This window comes from Panicum virgatum, chromosome 1N (genome assembly GCF_016808335.1).
Source record: "Panicum virgatum strain AP13 chromosome 1N, P.virgatum_v5, whole genome shotgun sequence".
NCBI lineage: Eukaryota > Viridiplantae > Streptophyta > Magnoliopsida > Poales > Poaceae > Panicum > Panicum virgatum.
This window is the reverse complement of record NC_053145.1, coordinates 30,220,378-30,233,544: the sequence shown is the minus strand read 5'-3', so window position 1 is coordinate 30,233,544 and position 13,167 is coordinate 30,220,378. Positions and strand designations below refer to the sequence as shown.

At 40.8% G+C, this 13,167-nt stretch overlaps 1 protein-coding gene and 1 long non-coding RNA gene across 7 annotated transcripts in view; one reads left to right on the top strand and one right to left on the bottom strand.

The window, feature by feature from the left end:
• Positions 1 to 235: 235 nt before the first annotated feature.
• On the top strand, positions 236 to 2,081 carry LOC120655605. The gene is made up of 3 exons (XR_005667615.1): positions 236 to 576; positions 650 to 737; positions 806 to 2,081. It is a non-coding gene; the product is annotated as an uncharacterized LOC120655605 (long non-coding RNA).
• Positions 2,082 to 2,323: 242 nt separating this feature from the next.
• Positions 2,324 to 13,167, bottom strand: part of LOC120655604 — a 32,951-nt gene continuing 22,107 nt past the window's right edge. For 5 of the 6 annotated variants that reach the window (XM_039933504.1, XM_039933505.1, XM_039933503.1 and 2 more), the window contains 8 exons: positions 6,681 to 6,736; positions 6,557 to 6,611; positions 5,574 to 5,607; positions 5,147 to 5,466; positions 4,918 to 5,049; positions 4,482 to 4,627; positions 2,910 to 2,978; positions 2,354 to 2,689 (listed from right to left, as the gene is read on the bottom strand). In XM_039933504.1, the coding sequence (XP_039789438.1) occupies positions 2,620 to 2,689; positions 2,910 to 2,978; positions 4,482 to 4,627; positions 4,918 to 5,049; positions 5,147 to 5,466; positions 5,574 to 5,607; positions 6,557 to 6,611; positions 6,681 to 6,736 (882 nt within the window). In that variant the 3' untranslated portion in view covers positions 2,354 to 2,619. Of the gene's footprint in view, positions 2,690 to 2,909; positions 2,979 to 4,481; positions 4,628 to 4,917; positions 5,050 to 5,146; positions 5,467 to 5,573; positions 5,608 to 6,556; positions 6,612 to 6,680; positions 6,737 to 13,167 lie in introns of all 6 variants that reach the window. The other variant, XM_039933501.1, reaches the window with a different exon arrangement.

Sequence of the window (13,167 nt, the reverse complement as noted above, 5' to 3'; positions counted from 1 at the left end):
TGGTCCAACGGCCCAATACGCTTCTCGTTTTTCCTTTATTCCATTGTCGGCCCATTCTCCATTAGCTGCCTGCCAAACGGATTGACACATGTCAAAAAGTTGTGTCAACACATGCCCCCCAATTTGGGAGTAAAATATAAATTTACTCTCCAAATTTTCTTTAGTCCGATTGGCCTCCCTTTTTCTCCGTGTGGACCCTCACAACACACACAATCGATTCCTTGCGTCCCGTGCAAGCGGCAAGCAAGAACTTTTCTTTGCCCCTGGCTCCTCACCATCTTGGCCATATATTTGGAACATGGTGGTTTACCTTTCGTCTTTTCACTTCTAATTTTTCCATTAATCCTGGGGTTGAGACACTTCCCCCTCCTCCAGCTGATTCAGTTCCACCATTCGGCTATTATAAATAAGTAGTTTTTCTGAACAGCAAACCCACCAAGCTCCATCGGCTGCTAGATCTCTATCTCCCTCTTCCTCCAAGGAAAACCTTGCCATCATCTGCCAAGCAATGGCCAGCCACAAGCGCAAGGATGAATGTCCTTCTGATCAGCCATCGGCTGTCCGTCGCCGCCTTGGGTAAGGGATTCTGCTTCTCATTTGTCCTTGTTCTCTGCTCCATAGATCTAATCTGGTCTCCCTTTTACTGTAGCAACGACGAGGCTTCTAGTATGCCACGCTGATCCCCTTCTCCAGCACCAACAAGGCCCTTCTATGGAATGCTCCCGATATCGCATATAGTAATGATCTATTTCAGAAACGCGATAATTGTAATAGCATAAATTAAATTAACCCTTTTTCTATGCAGTGCCTGCCTAGCTGGGGGAGCCAAATTCGGTAACTTACCTTCGGTAAGTGATGGTGTGGGTGTGACAGGAGCCTCTATATCCGACGTCCAGAGCCCATCCAACGATCGCAACTTGTCCAGCTAATCTCATACCATTGGTCGATAGTTCTCACCAAGTAGTAAAATCGATTGCACATGCCCCATGGTCTCCTCTTCCCACATGTGCTCTCAATTTTATTGGAGACGGCTTAGCTTTTTGGTATCTGCTGCCGCTATTAAGTCATATGTGATTCTTTCTGCTGATAGCGGATAGTCCTCGGCAATGGCGGTCTTGGTGCCTTTGCCTCGAGGACCGCAGGGTGCTCCGCTGCATCTTCTTATCCGGAATCAGACGCAAGTAGACGGATTTGTGGAAGAGAAGAAGAGGATAAGATTCAAGCTGTGATATCCTGTACTAAGGCCATGGCCTCAAGGGAAGAACTGAGGAAGGAATGGGATTTAATTCTAAAAAATAAACTAGTCAATACTAGTCCTGATTGGTTCATCATGTTGATTGTGGATCTGAACATAGAGGATAGAGCGCAGCTGCTGTTCTGTTTATGGAGAGTTTGGCACCTTAGAAATAATGCAGTTCATGGCGATGATAAAGCTTCGGTTTGCGGATCAGCTAGATTTGTTGAAAGCTATTGGAAGTCATTGTTAGAGATCCGACATGGTAAGGAAAATGATAAGAAGGGCAAAGCACCATTAGTCGATAGTTAGAAGCAGGTGAAGGAACAAAAATTTAAGCCTCCACTTGGACAAAAGGTGTGGACTATGCCACCACAAGGTTGGACGAAACTGAATGTGGATGCTGCCTATGACCAATCTTCAGGAGAAGCAAACATAGGAATTGTGATCAGAGATTATTCTGGAAAGGTGCTGCTATCAGCTTGGAAGCATGACATTCGTTGCGCGTCAGTGGAGGATACTGAAACTGTGATCGAATCTGATTGTCATAGTGTGGTAAAATCATGGCTTTTCGATGATGAAAACAGAGCGAGCTTCTCGAACATTGTGAAAGAAATAAAGTCTGCTATGTCTGCAATGCCAGAGGTAAAAGTGTGTAAAATTGGAAGAGAATGCAACAAGGTATCCCATGAGTTAGCCCAGCTAGCAAAATGATGCATGCATTCGGCGATTTGGAGAGATCAATCTCCTTCCTTTGTCCACGAGCTTGTAAGCCTTGATTGTAAACCTTTATCAAATTAATGAAATGCAATCCTCCTTCTAAAAAAAAGAAAGAAAGGCGTGAATAGAGCGGAGAGAAAAAGGTTAGGGCAAGTGGCAGGTTCCTGCCGGTTTTTTCTAAGCTATTTGATGCAAGGTTGTGGCTTGTGCCTATCGGGCTCGTCACAGTCGGCTTGTACCATCAGTAGCCTTCATGTTTCCGATAGTGACTAAAGCTTGACCCAGCCTGAGACTAATGGCCGAGCATTTACTTTCGGAACGGCGGTCCTAGTTGGAGTCCTGGGACCACAGGGGTTTCTCAACCGGAACTAAATTCGAATTCTGCACCAGTGACTGCACTTATGGAATGTATGGTTTAGAGTGCACATATAAAATATGAGATCAGATCGACAAAACATCCAGTGCTGGAAGCCTCCAACTAACATTAACTCATTAGCAAACATTTTGTGCTTCGGACTCCAGCAATGACCTATGACAAATGGTAGTAATAAACAGAGCAATCTTATTTTCCTTTCATCATCCAATCGAGCAGCTTTGGCACCAACTGTTTTCATTTCTCTCTTTTGCTAAACCATTTCCGCAAGGGTTAAACCGTTGTAATAAGCTTACAATGCTTTTGGTTCCTCGCGCCGAATTTCCGCAAGTGCTAAACCATTGTAATGTCCAATCACAATCCTAAGAAGAAATGGCAAAATGATTAATTGTGTACGAATCAATAAAAATTTTTAGGAAGGCCGGTGCTTGACCATACTCAGAAATTAAACTTATGAATTAGCCAAGAATAAAATCGTTCTATACTATTATCTGATGATGAACAACATGGTTCTGGAAAGCATTGTATTTTGTAACAAAATTAGAAGGAAAAGCTGGAAACACAATATTTCATATCATATACCTTGTTGATCCCATCAAACATGCTATAGCCGATAGACCTTTGAGACCAAGTTTAATTCTGCGCTCACGCCTGAAAAAAAAGTATGTTTTTTCAGTATTTATGAATCACTACTACAAAAACGATTTGTAGGAATGTCCTCTTATAATGCATTATTTCTAGGGGGATAGTAATGGCGTCACCCCATCCCTCGAAATGGCCATCATTTTTAAGCGTCGGAGATGCCATCATCCGCCCCTAAAAGTGCATTTGTTTAGGCGCATGTGATGTCATGATCCGCCACTACAAATAGTCTTATGCAAAAAAAGAGTCATAACCTTTTCATATGATCTCGGATGAAGTGAAACCTAGTACTAAAACTGTAGAGCTTAACGAGATCAAAAGTTTTGTTATTGATAACCTTTTCAGTTAAGATCATTTAATAGTACAAAAAAATTATTATAAGTTCTATAGTTTTAAAATCTACAAGTTTTGATTTGTTTTCAAACAACCTTGGAAGCAAAGTAGTTCCATATCAAAGATGTAGTCGTGAGATCTAAAATTTATAGTGTATATATTATACATTTAAAACCGTTTAGGATTACAAGATTATTTACTAGTAGTACCCTATATATGGCTATGACTATATACTATCTCATACAACTCAAATTATATTTTCAAGTTTCCATGATCTTAACCTTTATAGATACTTAAATATATTTGGTATATTTTTTCTATATGTATAGTTCACACAATAACCATAGTGTAGTGTAGTTCCATGTCAAAGTCGTAGTGGTAAGATCTAAAATTTATAGTATATATATATATATTATTCATTAAGACCATTTTGAATCAAAAAAATATTTTATAGTTGTGACATACATATGGATATGACTATATGATATCCCATACAACTCAACTTATGTTTTGAGGTTTCCACAATCTTAACCTTTATACAATAACCATTGTGCAGATTTTTTACTCTTTTATTTACTTTGCTATATTTAAAGTTCTAAATGACTTTTTTGTGATAAAATAGAAAAATATTTTTTAGAGGCTGGTGGCGTCGTCACCTATTCCTATAAATTGATTTCATAGTTAATACAAAAGAATAGTATATATTATAGAGTCACAATTGACTATGTAGTATGATAGAGATGAGGGTACACACGTAAGGCTTGTGGTAAGCGGTTCGAACCCTAGTTGATGCAAGTATCCATATTTCATAAAAAAATTGTCTCTATAATAGAGGGGCTCGTGGTTGTGGCTGGTTGGTGGGATATTTTTTATTTTTTTTATTTCACTGTTTCTTTTTTCTTTCTAATTTTTTATTTTCTAGAAATTGATTTTTGAGTATCTAGCTTGTCCTTCATACCAGTTTGGTGTTATCAACCTATGAAAAATGGTTCTTTCATTTAGTTACCCTCCATGTATCCAGTTCGGAAGATCAAGACTCCATTTCGAATTCGCTGTACCGATTGCGGATCCGATATATAGTATTGAGTTACGAACGATATCAAATGTGTGTTTTCCGGTACGAACCGGCAAATAATGCGTGTTTGCCAGCAGTGAAAGTGTCAAGATATGGGTGTTTACCTGAAGGTAGTGGAGTTCCACACACGAACTGACCCGTCATAAGAACCTATAATTAGCACTGGAAGAACCGGATGGGAGCACACCGTACGAACAGGTGAAAACACTCGCAGTGTCTTTACACAATGCCCTTTCTTGCAGTCCCAGATCTACATCACCAAACAAGAAACATATTAGCGACGATCCAGAGAAATGTAACAATGATGCCTATATTCTTCAGTAAATCTAGAGGTGTCAACTGATGATCCTTAGGTGCTCTTCCAATTCTCTTTATTTTAAAATTTTATATTAATTTTATAAAATAAGATTTATTTTGAATGTTAGTCGAAAATTTTGAACTAAAAAGAGTTGAAGGGGCAACTAAGAATCATCAATATGCACCTCTAACTAAATCGATCATCAATATGCACCTCTAATTAAATCTATTACTATTTTGTACCTTGGCAGTTCCATCTTCGGAACCGCTGATCAAGTATGTCGTCTCTCGATGAGCGAAGTACTCCAAACAAGTAACCTCTCGTGAATGCCCACGCAATAGTATCTTACATACATCATCATGGAGATTACTAATCTGTAATTTCCGAACAATTTGAATGCACGTGTTAGATCATCAGTTATCATTTTTCTTACCATGCTGCATGCAATTAAGTAGAAAAAAGAAGGCAAACCTTTATTGAATCACCGCAAGCACTAGCAAAACTCTTGCCGGATGGATCAAACGCCAGACATGGCCCGCCGCATGGTATCACAGAAAACGATTTATTTAACACCATTCCCTTCTCATAGTCCCGCAGCTGAACTTGACCATCAGATGATGCTGAAAGCACGTATGGCTCGGTTGCATGAATAGCCAAACAGTTGATAGAAGCTGAGTGCGCTCTCAGAACACGAATTTGTTTTAGAGGATCGTAGCTGTATAGATAGATTAAACCATCGCTGCTAGCCGCAAGAATCAAGTGCCCGTGTGCTATAAATTTAACGGAGGTAACTGCAACAGGATTAATAATTATATAGTATTATATTCAACAGGAGTCACAATAATATGTCGTAAATAGAGAAGGCTAAAGGGACAATGTAGCGAAGTAAGAAACATGCCTTGTGACCCCCCGGGTAAAAATCTTCTCACTTGCTGTGAACAAATAAATCAGCATGCATTAATTGGTTAGCAATTCATAGGAAAATAAGGAACAATATTTCAACCACATGTGACACCGAGGAAAATAAATTCGCTGAAGCTTGGCGTACAATCACTACTAGAGAACGCCTATCGATGCAGGTAAAAATACTGGCTACTGTTGCAGCTAGTACGGATGATTGTCAGTACCGGCTGCAACGGCCAAATCTCTAGAGAGCACTATTAGTGAAGTTTGAGGTAGTATTCACAAGGCTGCGGAGATGATATGGCAAAGAGATTTGGTAGTATGTATGCTTCTTATTTATCGGGATATTGACAGAAATAATGTTTCAGCCTTTATGAATTTCCGTGATTGGTTATACTATATATCATGTGTATTACTGGAAATAAAGGACTTAGGCTAACCATGCATAACTGTAAAAACTAACCATCCGAATTTTGACAGAATTTTCACACCATTCACCAGTTCTAAAATATTCACCATTTCTGTGCCAATTAAGTTGCCAAGTAATTAATTATGCTCACATGTCCGATACGTCTAATATTTACACGATTTTGGAAATCTCCTGTGGCTAACTTCGGCTTCATACATATCTGTATCCGTTTAGTTGACAAAAAATTGAGAAAATTTTTAGAAATAGTAAATGATGCCACAGAATTATCAAATTATGGTAAGAGGTGACAACTTTTTAAAAAATCTGGTAAATAGTGTAAAAATATGTAGACAGTAATTGGTATCATTTACGTACTCTAGTACAAACAAACCTTACTATAGTGTTTCTCAAATAAACACACAACATTGTCTGATGATAAATGTTAATCAAGATTACCAAAGAGTAGACTAATTTTCATCAGCTATTTTTCCATGTCAGCTTACAAAATAATCATGGGCAACATTAGCATAATAAATCAATAACTGTCTCGAACAAGTGGAAGGAGGAACCTGTGTCTCATAGTTCCAGATGCGAACATAACGGTCATGCTGTGTTGTCATAATCCTGTGTTACAAAAGAAAAATTATGTATCACTCCGAATTTTTATCATCTCTCAAACAAAAGTCCACTTACCAAGGCTCTGTTGGATGGACATCAATAGAGTTCACCCAAGTCAAACCAGATTCACTCTGCACGCAAATACCAAAAAGAACAGAAGTAACATCAAATTCATGCTGGATTTGTGTGTTTGATGTTGGCTGCTCAAGAGAACGCATCAATAATCGACCTGACTAAATAGACAGGGAGAACAAAAGATTATTAATAATTACTTAAGGGGTGTTAGGAAATCTTCTCTCAAAATGGCTTCACTAGTGAAGCAAAAATGGTAAAAGGAAAAAAAAACAAGTTATCGATCTTCTAATTCGTTTTAGTCTAGGTTTAAAAAGTGTTTTACACTGCAGAATTTCTTTTTGTGCAAAATAGGTGAAGCCGAAACCGGAATAAACCCTACCAAATAGGACCTTAGATAGGTGTCAATAATGTGTGACTTAAAAAATGCTACCATTTCCATGACATGAACGGAAATACCACCGAGTTTACAGAACAAGAGTGCACAAAAAGGGGTAAAAGAAAAACGGGTGGATCGGACAGGATAAGAAGCATTGAAACACCTGACTTTCAAACATTTCAGAGCTCTTGGACCAAACCCCTACAAGGACACATGATTCCGAGGACGCGCCTCCACAATAGAAGTTTAAGGTATGTCGGAACAAGACTTGGAACAGAAAACAAAAAGCTGCTGCTCAAGACAAAGACGCTACTCATGACATGGAATATGGTAATTTCGATGATTAATGACTAGCATATAGGCCGATAGATGCATATGGTAAGTTTCGATAATTAATGACAACTGTATGTAACTAACGTGTGTATTGAAGAAAATATCATTTATTGATTATATCACAAATGATAATATGAAAGGATGAAAGGAGACCCTTCAATTTGCGTGAATAAGTTGGACATGAAGATTAAGGACCTTTCTAGTATAGAGTGTCATAAGGAGATGAAGGACACTTGATTTAGTTTAGATTTTATAGTTTTAGTCTTTGACCGTATTGTTAAGGGGGCATATGATTTAGTAGCTTGATCTAGCGTAGTTTGGCCTTAAATAGATGCAAGCTTGCTCAAAGCTTAGTCCTGGACAACTCAAAGAAGTCAAAGGAACATGGGAGAAGAAAAACTCAGAAGTAATCAACTTCAAGTCACTCGATCAAGATAGTGTAGAAATCAGCCGACCGGATAAACTGACACCATCAAAGAAATAACAGGTCGGTGCAATTCTGGATCGATACGACGATCACGAGAAGAAGTGCCTTCAGTACCGGATCATCCAACGCTTTGGAAGAAGGTGTCGGTATAATACTAAATTGCTCTGACTATTTTCGCAAAACATCCAGAAGGTTTGGGCAAACTGGGCATCAGTAATGGATCATCTGATGTTACTTGCAGAGGCGTCAGTCAAATCGCGCATTGATCATCAAGAGAGCATGTTTCGCTGTTGAAGGGTTTTCCTAACAATATCTTCAGCATCAGATCAACAGACATTGTTGGTGCAATGACGCCAGCAAAAGTGAGTAGTTAGGGTTTAACATCTACTATGGAAGCTCAATGTGACCGGATGAACCGACACCTAGTATGGGATCATCCGACGCTTTTTGCTTTTTAGAGCAGTTGCATGTAACAGCTATGGTTGGCTCCCTACCATATGGTCCCATTTGTTTCAGCTTATGGCCGATTTTGAAGGCTAGATTTTGAGAAATTCAAAAGTCAGATGACTCCTAGAATTCAGAATCAAGAATCCATAGTCATCTAACTTTTGAAATTTGTAAAATTGAGCCTTCAAAATCGGCTAGAAGCGGAAACAAATTGGGCCTATATATACAGTTATCCCGAGTCACTTGAGTTGCCTTTGGCACATGGAATACCTGAGGCTGCCCTAGAGCTGCAGAGAGAGTGTTTGAGCCATGAGAAGAAGATCTTAAGCTTGAGAGTTAATCCAAACAAGAGAACAACACATCCATTTGAGAGTAGCAAGTGTGATTGAAGCTTAGGGCCAGCTTTGTGCAGGTCAAGCAAAACCTTAGGGCTTGCTACTCTTGGTGTATAATGGCACCTAGACGGTCTTGGTAACCCAGAGGATCTTGGTAAGCTCTTGAAATTGTGGGAGCCCTGAGATAGAGATTGTACATGTTTTGAAGCTTTCCGTTCTGGAGATGGATAAATAGCATTCTTAGTGAAGACTTGCATCTTGGTGATGCAAGGGAGCAAGAACCTTAGTGGGTGCTCCAACATGGATTACGGCGGTGCGTCAACTCCTCAATACAACAAAAAAAAATCTTATTGTCTCTTGTCTCTCTCATTTACTTTCAAGTATTTAAATTTAGTTTGCTTATTCTTGCCCTTGGTTGATTGTTTGTTGATGACTAGAATATATGCTTGTTAGTGTGCTCTCTTGACTAGGCAAAATACTTGATAGTGTGATCTCAACTAGGAAAATGGAGCATGTTAATGTATTTACCTTCCTAGGATCATGATGTTAGTGTGCTCTAGTTGCCGGGTCATGAATTGATAGATTGGGCAACACTAGTGCTAGGTTAAGAGCTTGGTAGAAATTGAAAAAGACCCAATTTATCCCGCTTCTTAAAAAAAAAAACTCGGCCGGGTGGGGAAAGACCGCCCCACCGGTATTAACTTAAGAAGAAGCCTCGGCTTCCCCGACCGAAAAAATCCCCGAACCCTGGCCCCGCCCTGACACTGGGAGACGTAACCCCTGGGAACTGTGCCTGGGCCATGTAAGGGTCCTCAGGCCGACCTGGGCCGTCTCACAATCAGTGCTTTGGCACACGGGGCCAGCGAGGGGATTTTTTTTACCCTTAGCCTGAAATTCGCTCCCACGGGGAGTCGAACTCAGGACCTGAGGGGTGCCACTGGAGTGACTAACCAACTGGGCTAGCATCCTTTGACTATCCCGCTTCTTGGGCCATGATCCTTTCATAGAGGACAAGGTACGGTGAACGAAGCAAAAGGAAAGCCACCGCCACCTAGCTCCCGCCGCTAGAGCGCTCTCCTTAGCCCAATCGGCTCTGCCACCCACAACTACAGGTTCGTCGGACACATTGCCACCGCCGCATCCAGTGGAGCTGGTGGATTTGCATGCCTAGGGCCACTTACCAAAGCACTTAAAACACTCCGACGAGCTCAAAAGCAATGCAACCACTTGCACTACGTTGATGTAATGAAGGTAATATTTCCAAATGAGTCCTTAAGTATATTGAAAATAGTATAAAACTTCTTCATTATTCATGCATTGCAAAAATATCCAATGGGTAGGAATTTTTAATGCTTTCCAGCTGTACTATCATCTCTACTCTCTAATTGTTATTGTCTCTACTCCCTAATTGTGGTTGAACGACAGCAGGCTGCCTTGGCAGAATTATAGCCACATGAGCAACAGAATAAAAGTCCAATGTCTTCTTCCACTTTATTGTGTAATTGCAGTAGAAGTCTACGAATTGCAGCATAGATAACTAAGTACAATGAATTAAATTTGTTTGATAGAAGTTGAAAGATTTGGAACTGCCGGATTGGGCGAATGGGCAGCCAAAAATGATGGCTTCATTAGTGGGAGCGAGGGAGAGTGCCATATTGGGAGCGTGAGAGGGCATGACGGAGAGAGCGCGTCAGCAGGATTCAGGCTGGTGCAACAAGGGCAAGAGACCGTCAGCCGGTCAGGCAGGCCGACATGGGCCCGACCAACTTGGGCTGCGTGGTCAATGGACCGCCTCTTTTGCTAGCTGCTGCTATGCTGGTGCTGGATTACGCCTAGGCCAGCCATAGAAATATTACCTTGGCCATGCAAAATTAAGAGTGGTACAAGGAGCGATTTGGGCACGCATGGCCCTAGTTGCCCTAGGCCCAAATCCGCCCCTGGCTGCATCCATAACTATGACCAGTGTGGATCAACGGAGTTAGCACCCCCTGCAAAGTCCACTGGCAATCCATTGTCTGCTACCTCCCGGTCAGGCGGCGCCTCCACCTTGCCATCCCACCCACAATTCGCGTCCACCGCCTAGTCGGCAGCCACCTTCGAAACTCCCTCTATCCCTTGCAGCACAAATTGCCCAATATCCCCGAATCTTAACTTGCAGAAACGATGCCCATCGCCGGAGTCACGTGTTATGTTGTGTAACTTTTCTCACGGTGGAGTTATTCCTCCTTTAGATCTAAGGATGTAAAAAAAATTAAAGAACTCTAGAAATACTCTTACATGGAGTGGAGAAGCCACTCCACCTAGCCTGCGGGTTTTTGAGAACCCTACATCCCCCCTCCTGACCTCTCATCTGGCATGTCGTACCTCCTCGGTGCCATCGTCTATGCCCGCCTCCAATTATCGTGAAACCGATGGTCTACGGGATACAATGAAAAAAGAGAGAAAACAATTCCAGTGCTCCTTGGTTTCTACAGCTCCAGAAAACATGCTCTTTGATTACTCCGTCAAGCGTGCCATGCGCTAACGCCTAAACAGCCACTAGCGGAGCAGGATTCTCAAGATTTTTTGATGCCACCTCAGCCGTGGCTGACCATATGTCACCTGTTGGATCCTTGGAGGAGGCCTATTCTTTACGAGTCGCGACCCTCGTGAGCACGTGTCGGCACTCCATGCCTAGGCATCTCAGCCATGGCTTGGTGAGGTCGTTGTGGACCATGGCAGCACTGGCGGCAGTGGCTCGGACCTCGGAGACGGACCTAGGTGGCGCTCATGTAGATATGTGGCGGACGTCCATGGAGGCCGCGCTAAAGATAACTCTAGCGCTCCACCTATCTGTCCCTTCTCTCTATTCCGCAACCTCCCACTCAGATATAATATCTCTCCTCTTTGCAGTGGAGGGCTTGACATGGGGACACTGGACCGGGACAGCAGCCACCGCGGCGGCATTCCTCTGATCCACGGAGAGCGACGGCAGTAGATCTACATGGCTTGCTCCTGCCTAGGTACCAAACTTAGTTTGAGCATCATATTTGCCTTAACTCGTAGTGCGTGTTAAACTCTAGGGTTAAGCAAATAGTACTCTGTACAGGTCTAAAATAAATTTGTTACTTTCTTGTTGATGTTAGCATTTTTGGTTTATTATGCACGGCTAAATCACTCCAAGCATCTTATTTTCTAATTCCTGCTGTGTGTTTGGCGGTGGAAAAGAACTAGTTTTCAGATAGTTAGGAGTTCTATTAGTGCAAATCTGAGAATTGTTGTGACAATGCAGTTAATTTTCAGTAATGAAAATTTATTGCCTTGTAATAATGTGTAACTGAAGCAGCATGGAGAAGGAACATGTGAAACAAAAATGGGTTGATCCTATGAAAATTGTACCCCTGCAATTCCATTAAAAAATTGTTGAATTTAGGCTATAAACATCTGATTTGGCAACTAAGAGTTCAAAAGCAGTTTATGTTTCTTATATGGGCATTTCTATACAGCAGTAAGGTAAACTGGGACAGGATGAATAGATCACTCTTGGTGTGTGTTTTTTCCAAATTGCATTACCTAAGTCGAGCATAGAAATCAGTAAACTATTTACAGACTAATGATGAGCGATTCTTAGCATTCTGCAAGCAGTACTGAATTTTGACACATACATTTGTATTATTGTCATCAACTAGCTCAGCACTTTTTTCCTTAAGTTGACAAGTAACCATATGCCTATGTTCTGTGTCTTCAATTGATTGTTCTTTCTACTTCAGAATTAGATTAGTTCTTTTAATATGTACTAATTGAAGGCTTTTTTGTGCACCAGAAATATATAAGCGCTTCTTTACATTTGTGACCAGATTTTATTTGTAGTTGAGTTCAAGAATCTTCAAACGACAATTTAATTAAGATCAAAGAATTCTCTAGTTTACTTGACCAAAGTTTAATTGAACTAGACATATGAAGCACGGAGAATTGATACTTCCATGTTCAATCATTACTAGTTCTTTTAAGTTTTTTCACAATATGGACTGCATCTAATTCAGTTAATTTTGTCACTTGGTAAGGTACAAATGTACAATGGGATGCACAAAGTATATACCATCTTTCGTTCAACTTCAAGGTGAACTTCAGTTGACCTTGATGGATTCAAGGTGCATACAATGCAATTAAAGCAGGCTTGTATTTATAAAGAATTCTTTTGCATATGTAAAATTGGTTTTGAAAGATCTGAGAAAATGTAATTCCTGGTGCAGATCTGCTTGTGTGTAATACATTTTTTAATCTTTCTTAGTTGGTTTGCTGATGGTTATACCACCAGGAATTGTTCCTTTTTTGCCCGAAAGTTCCCTAAGAGCTGCCATCAGAAACCGCCGAAAGGAGCTGTCGGCTCCTATCGGCAAGTTCCTGACAGTGAGCTGTCAGCAGGCCGTTTCTCAGCATTTCCTCTTCCTGATGGTTTTTGGGCATCTGGATCGAGTTTTAATTTCCTTACCCTGACAGTGGTAGTGCCACTTCCAGTCAACATGTGGAATAAAAGGGTATAAATTATTTGCAACTGATTGTTTTCTTGAAATCAAAATTGCAGCGGTG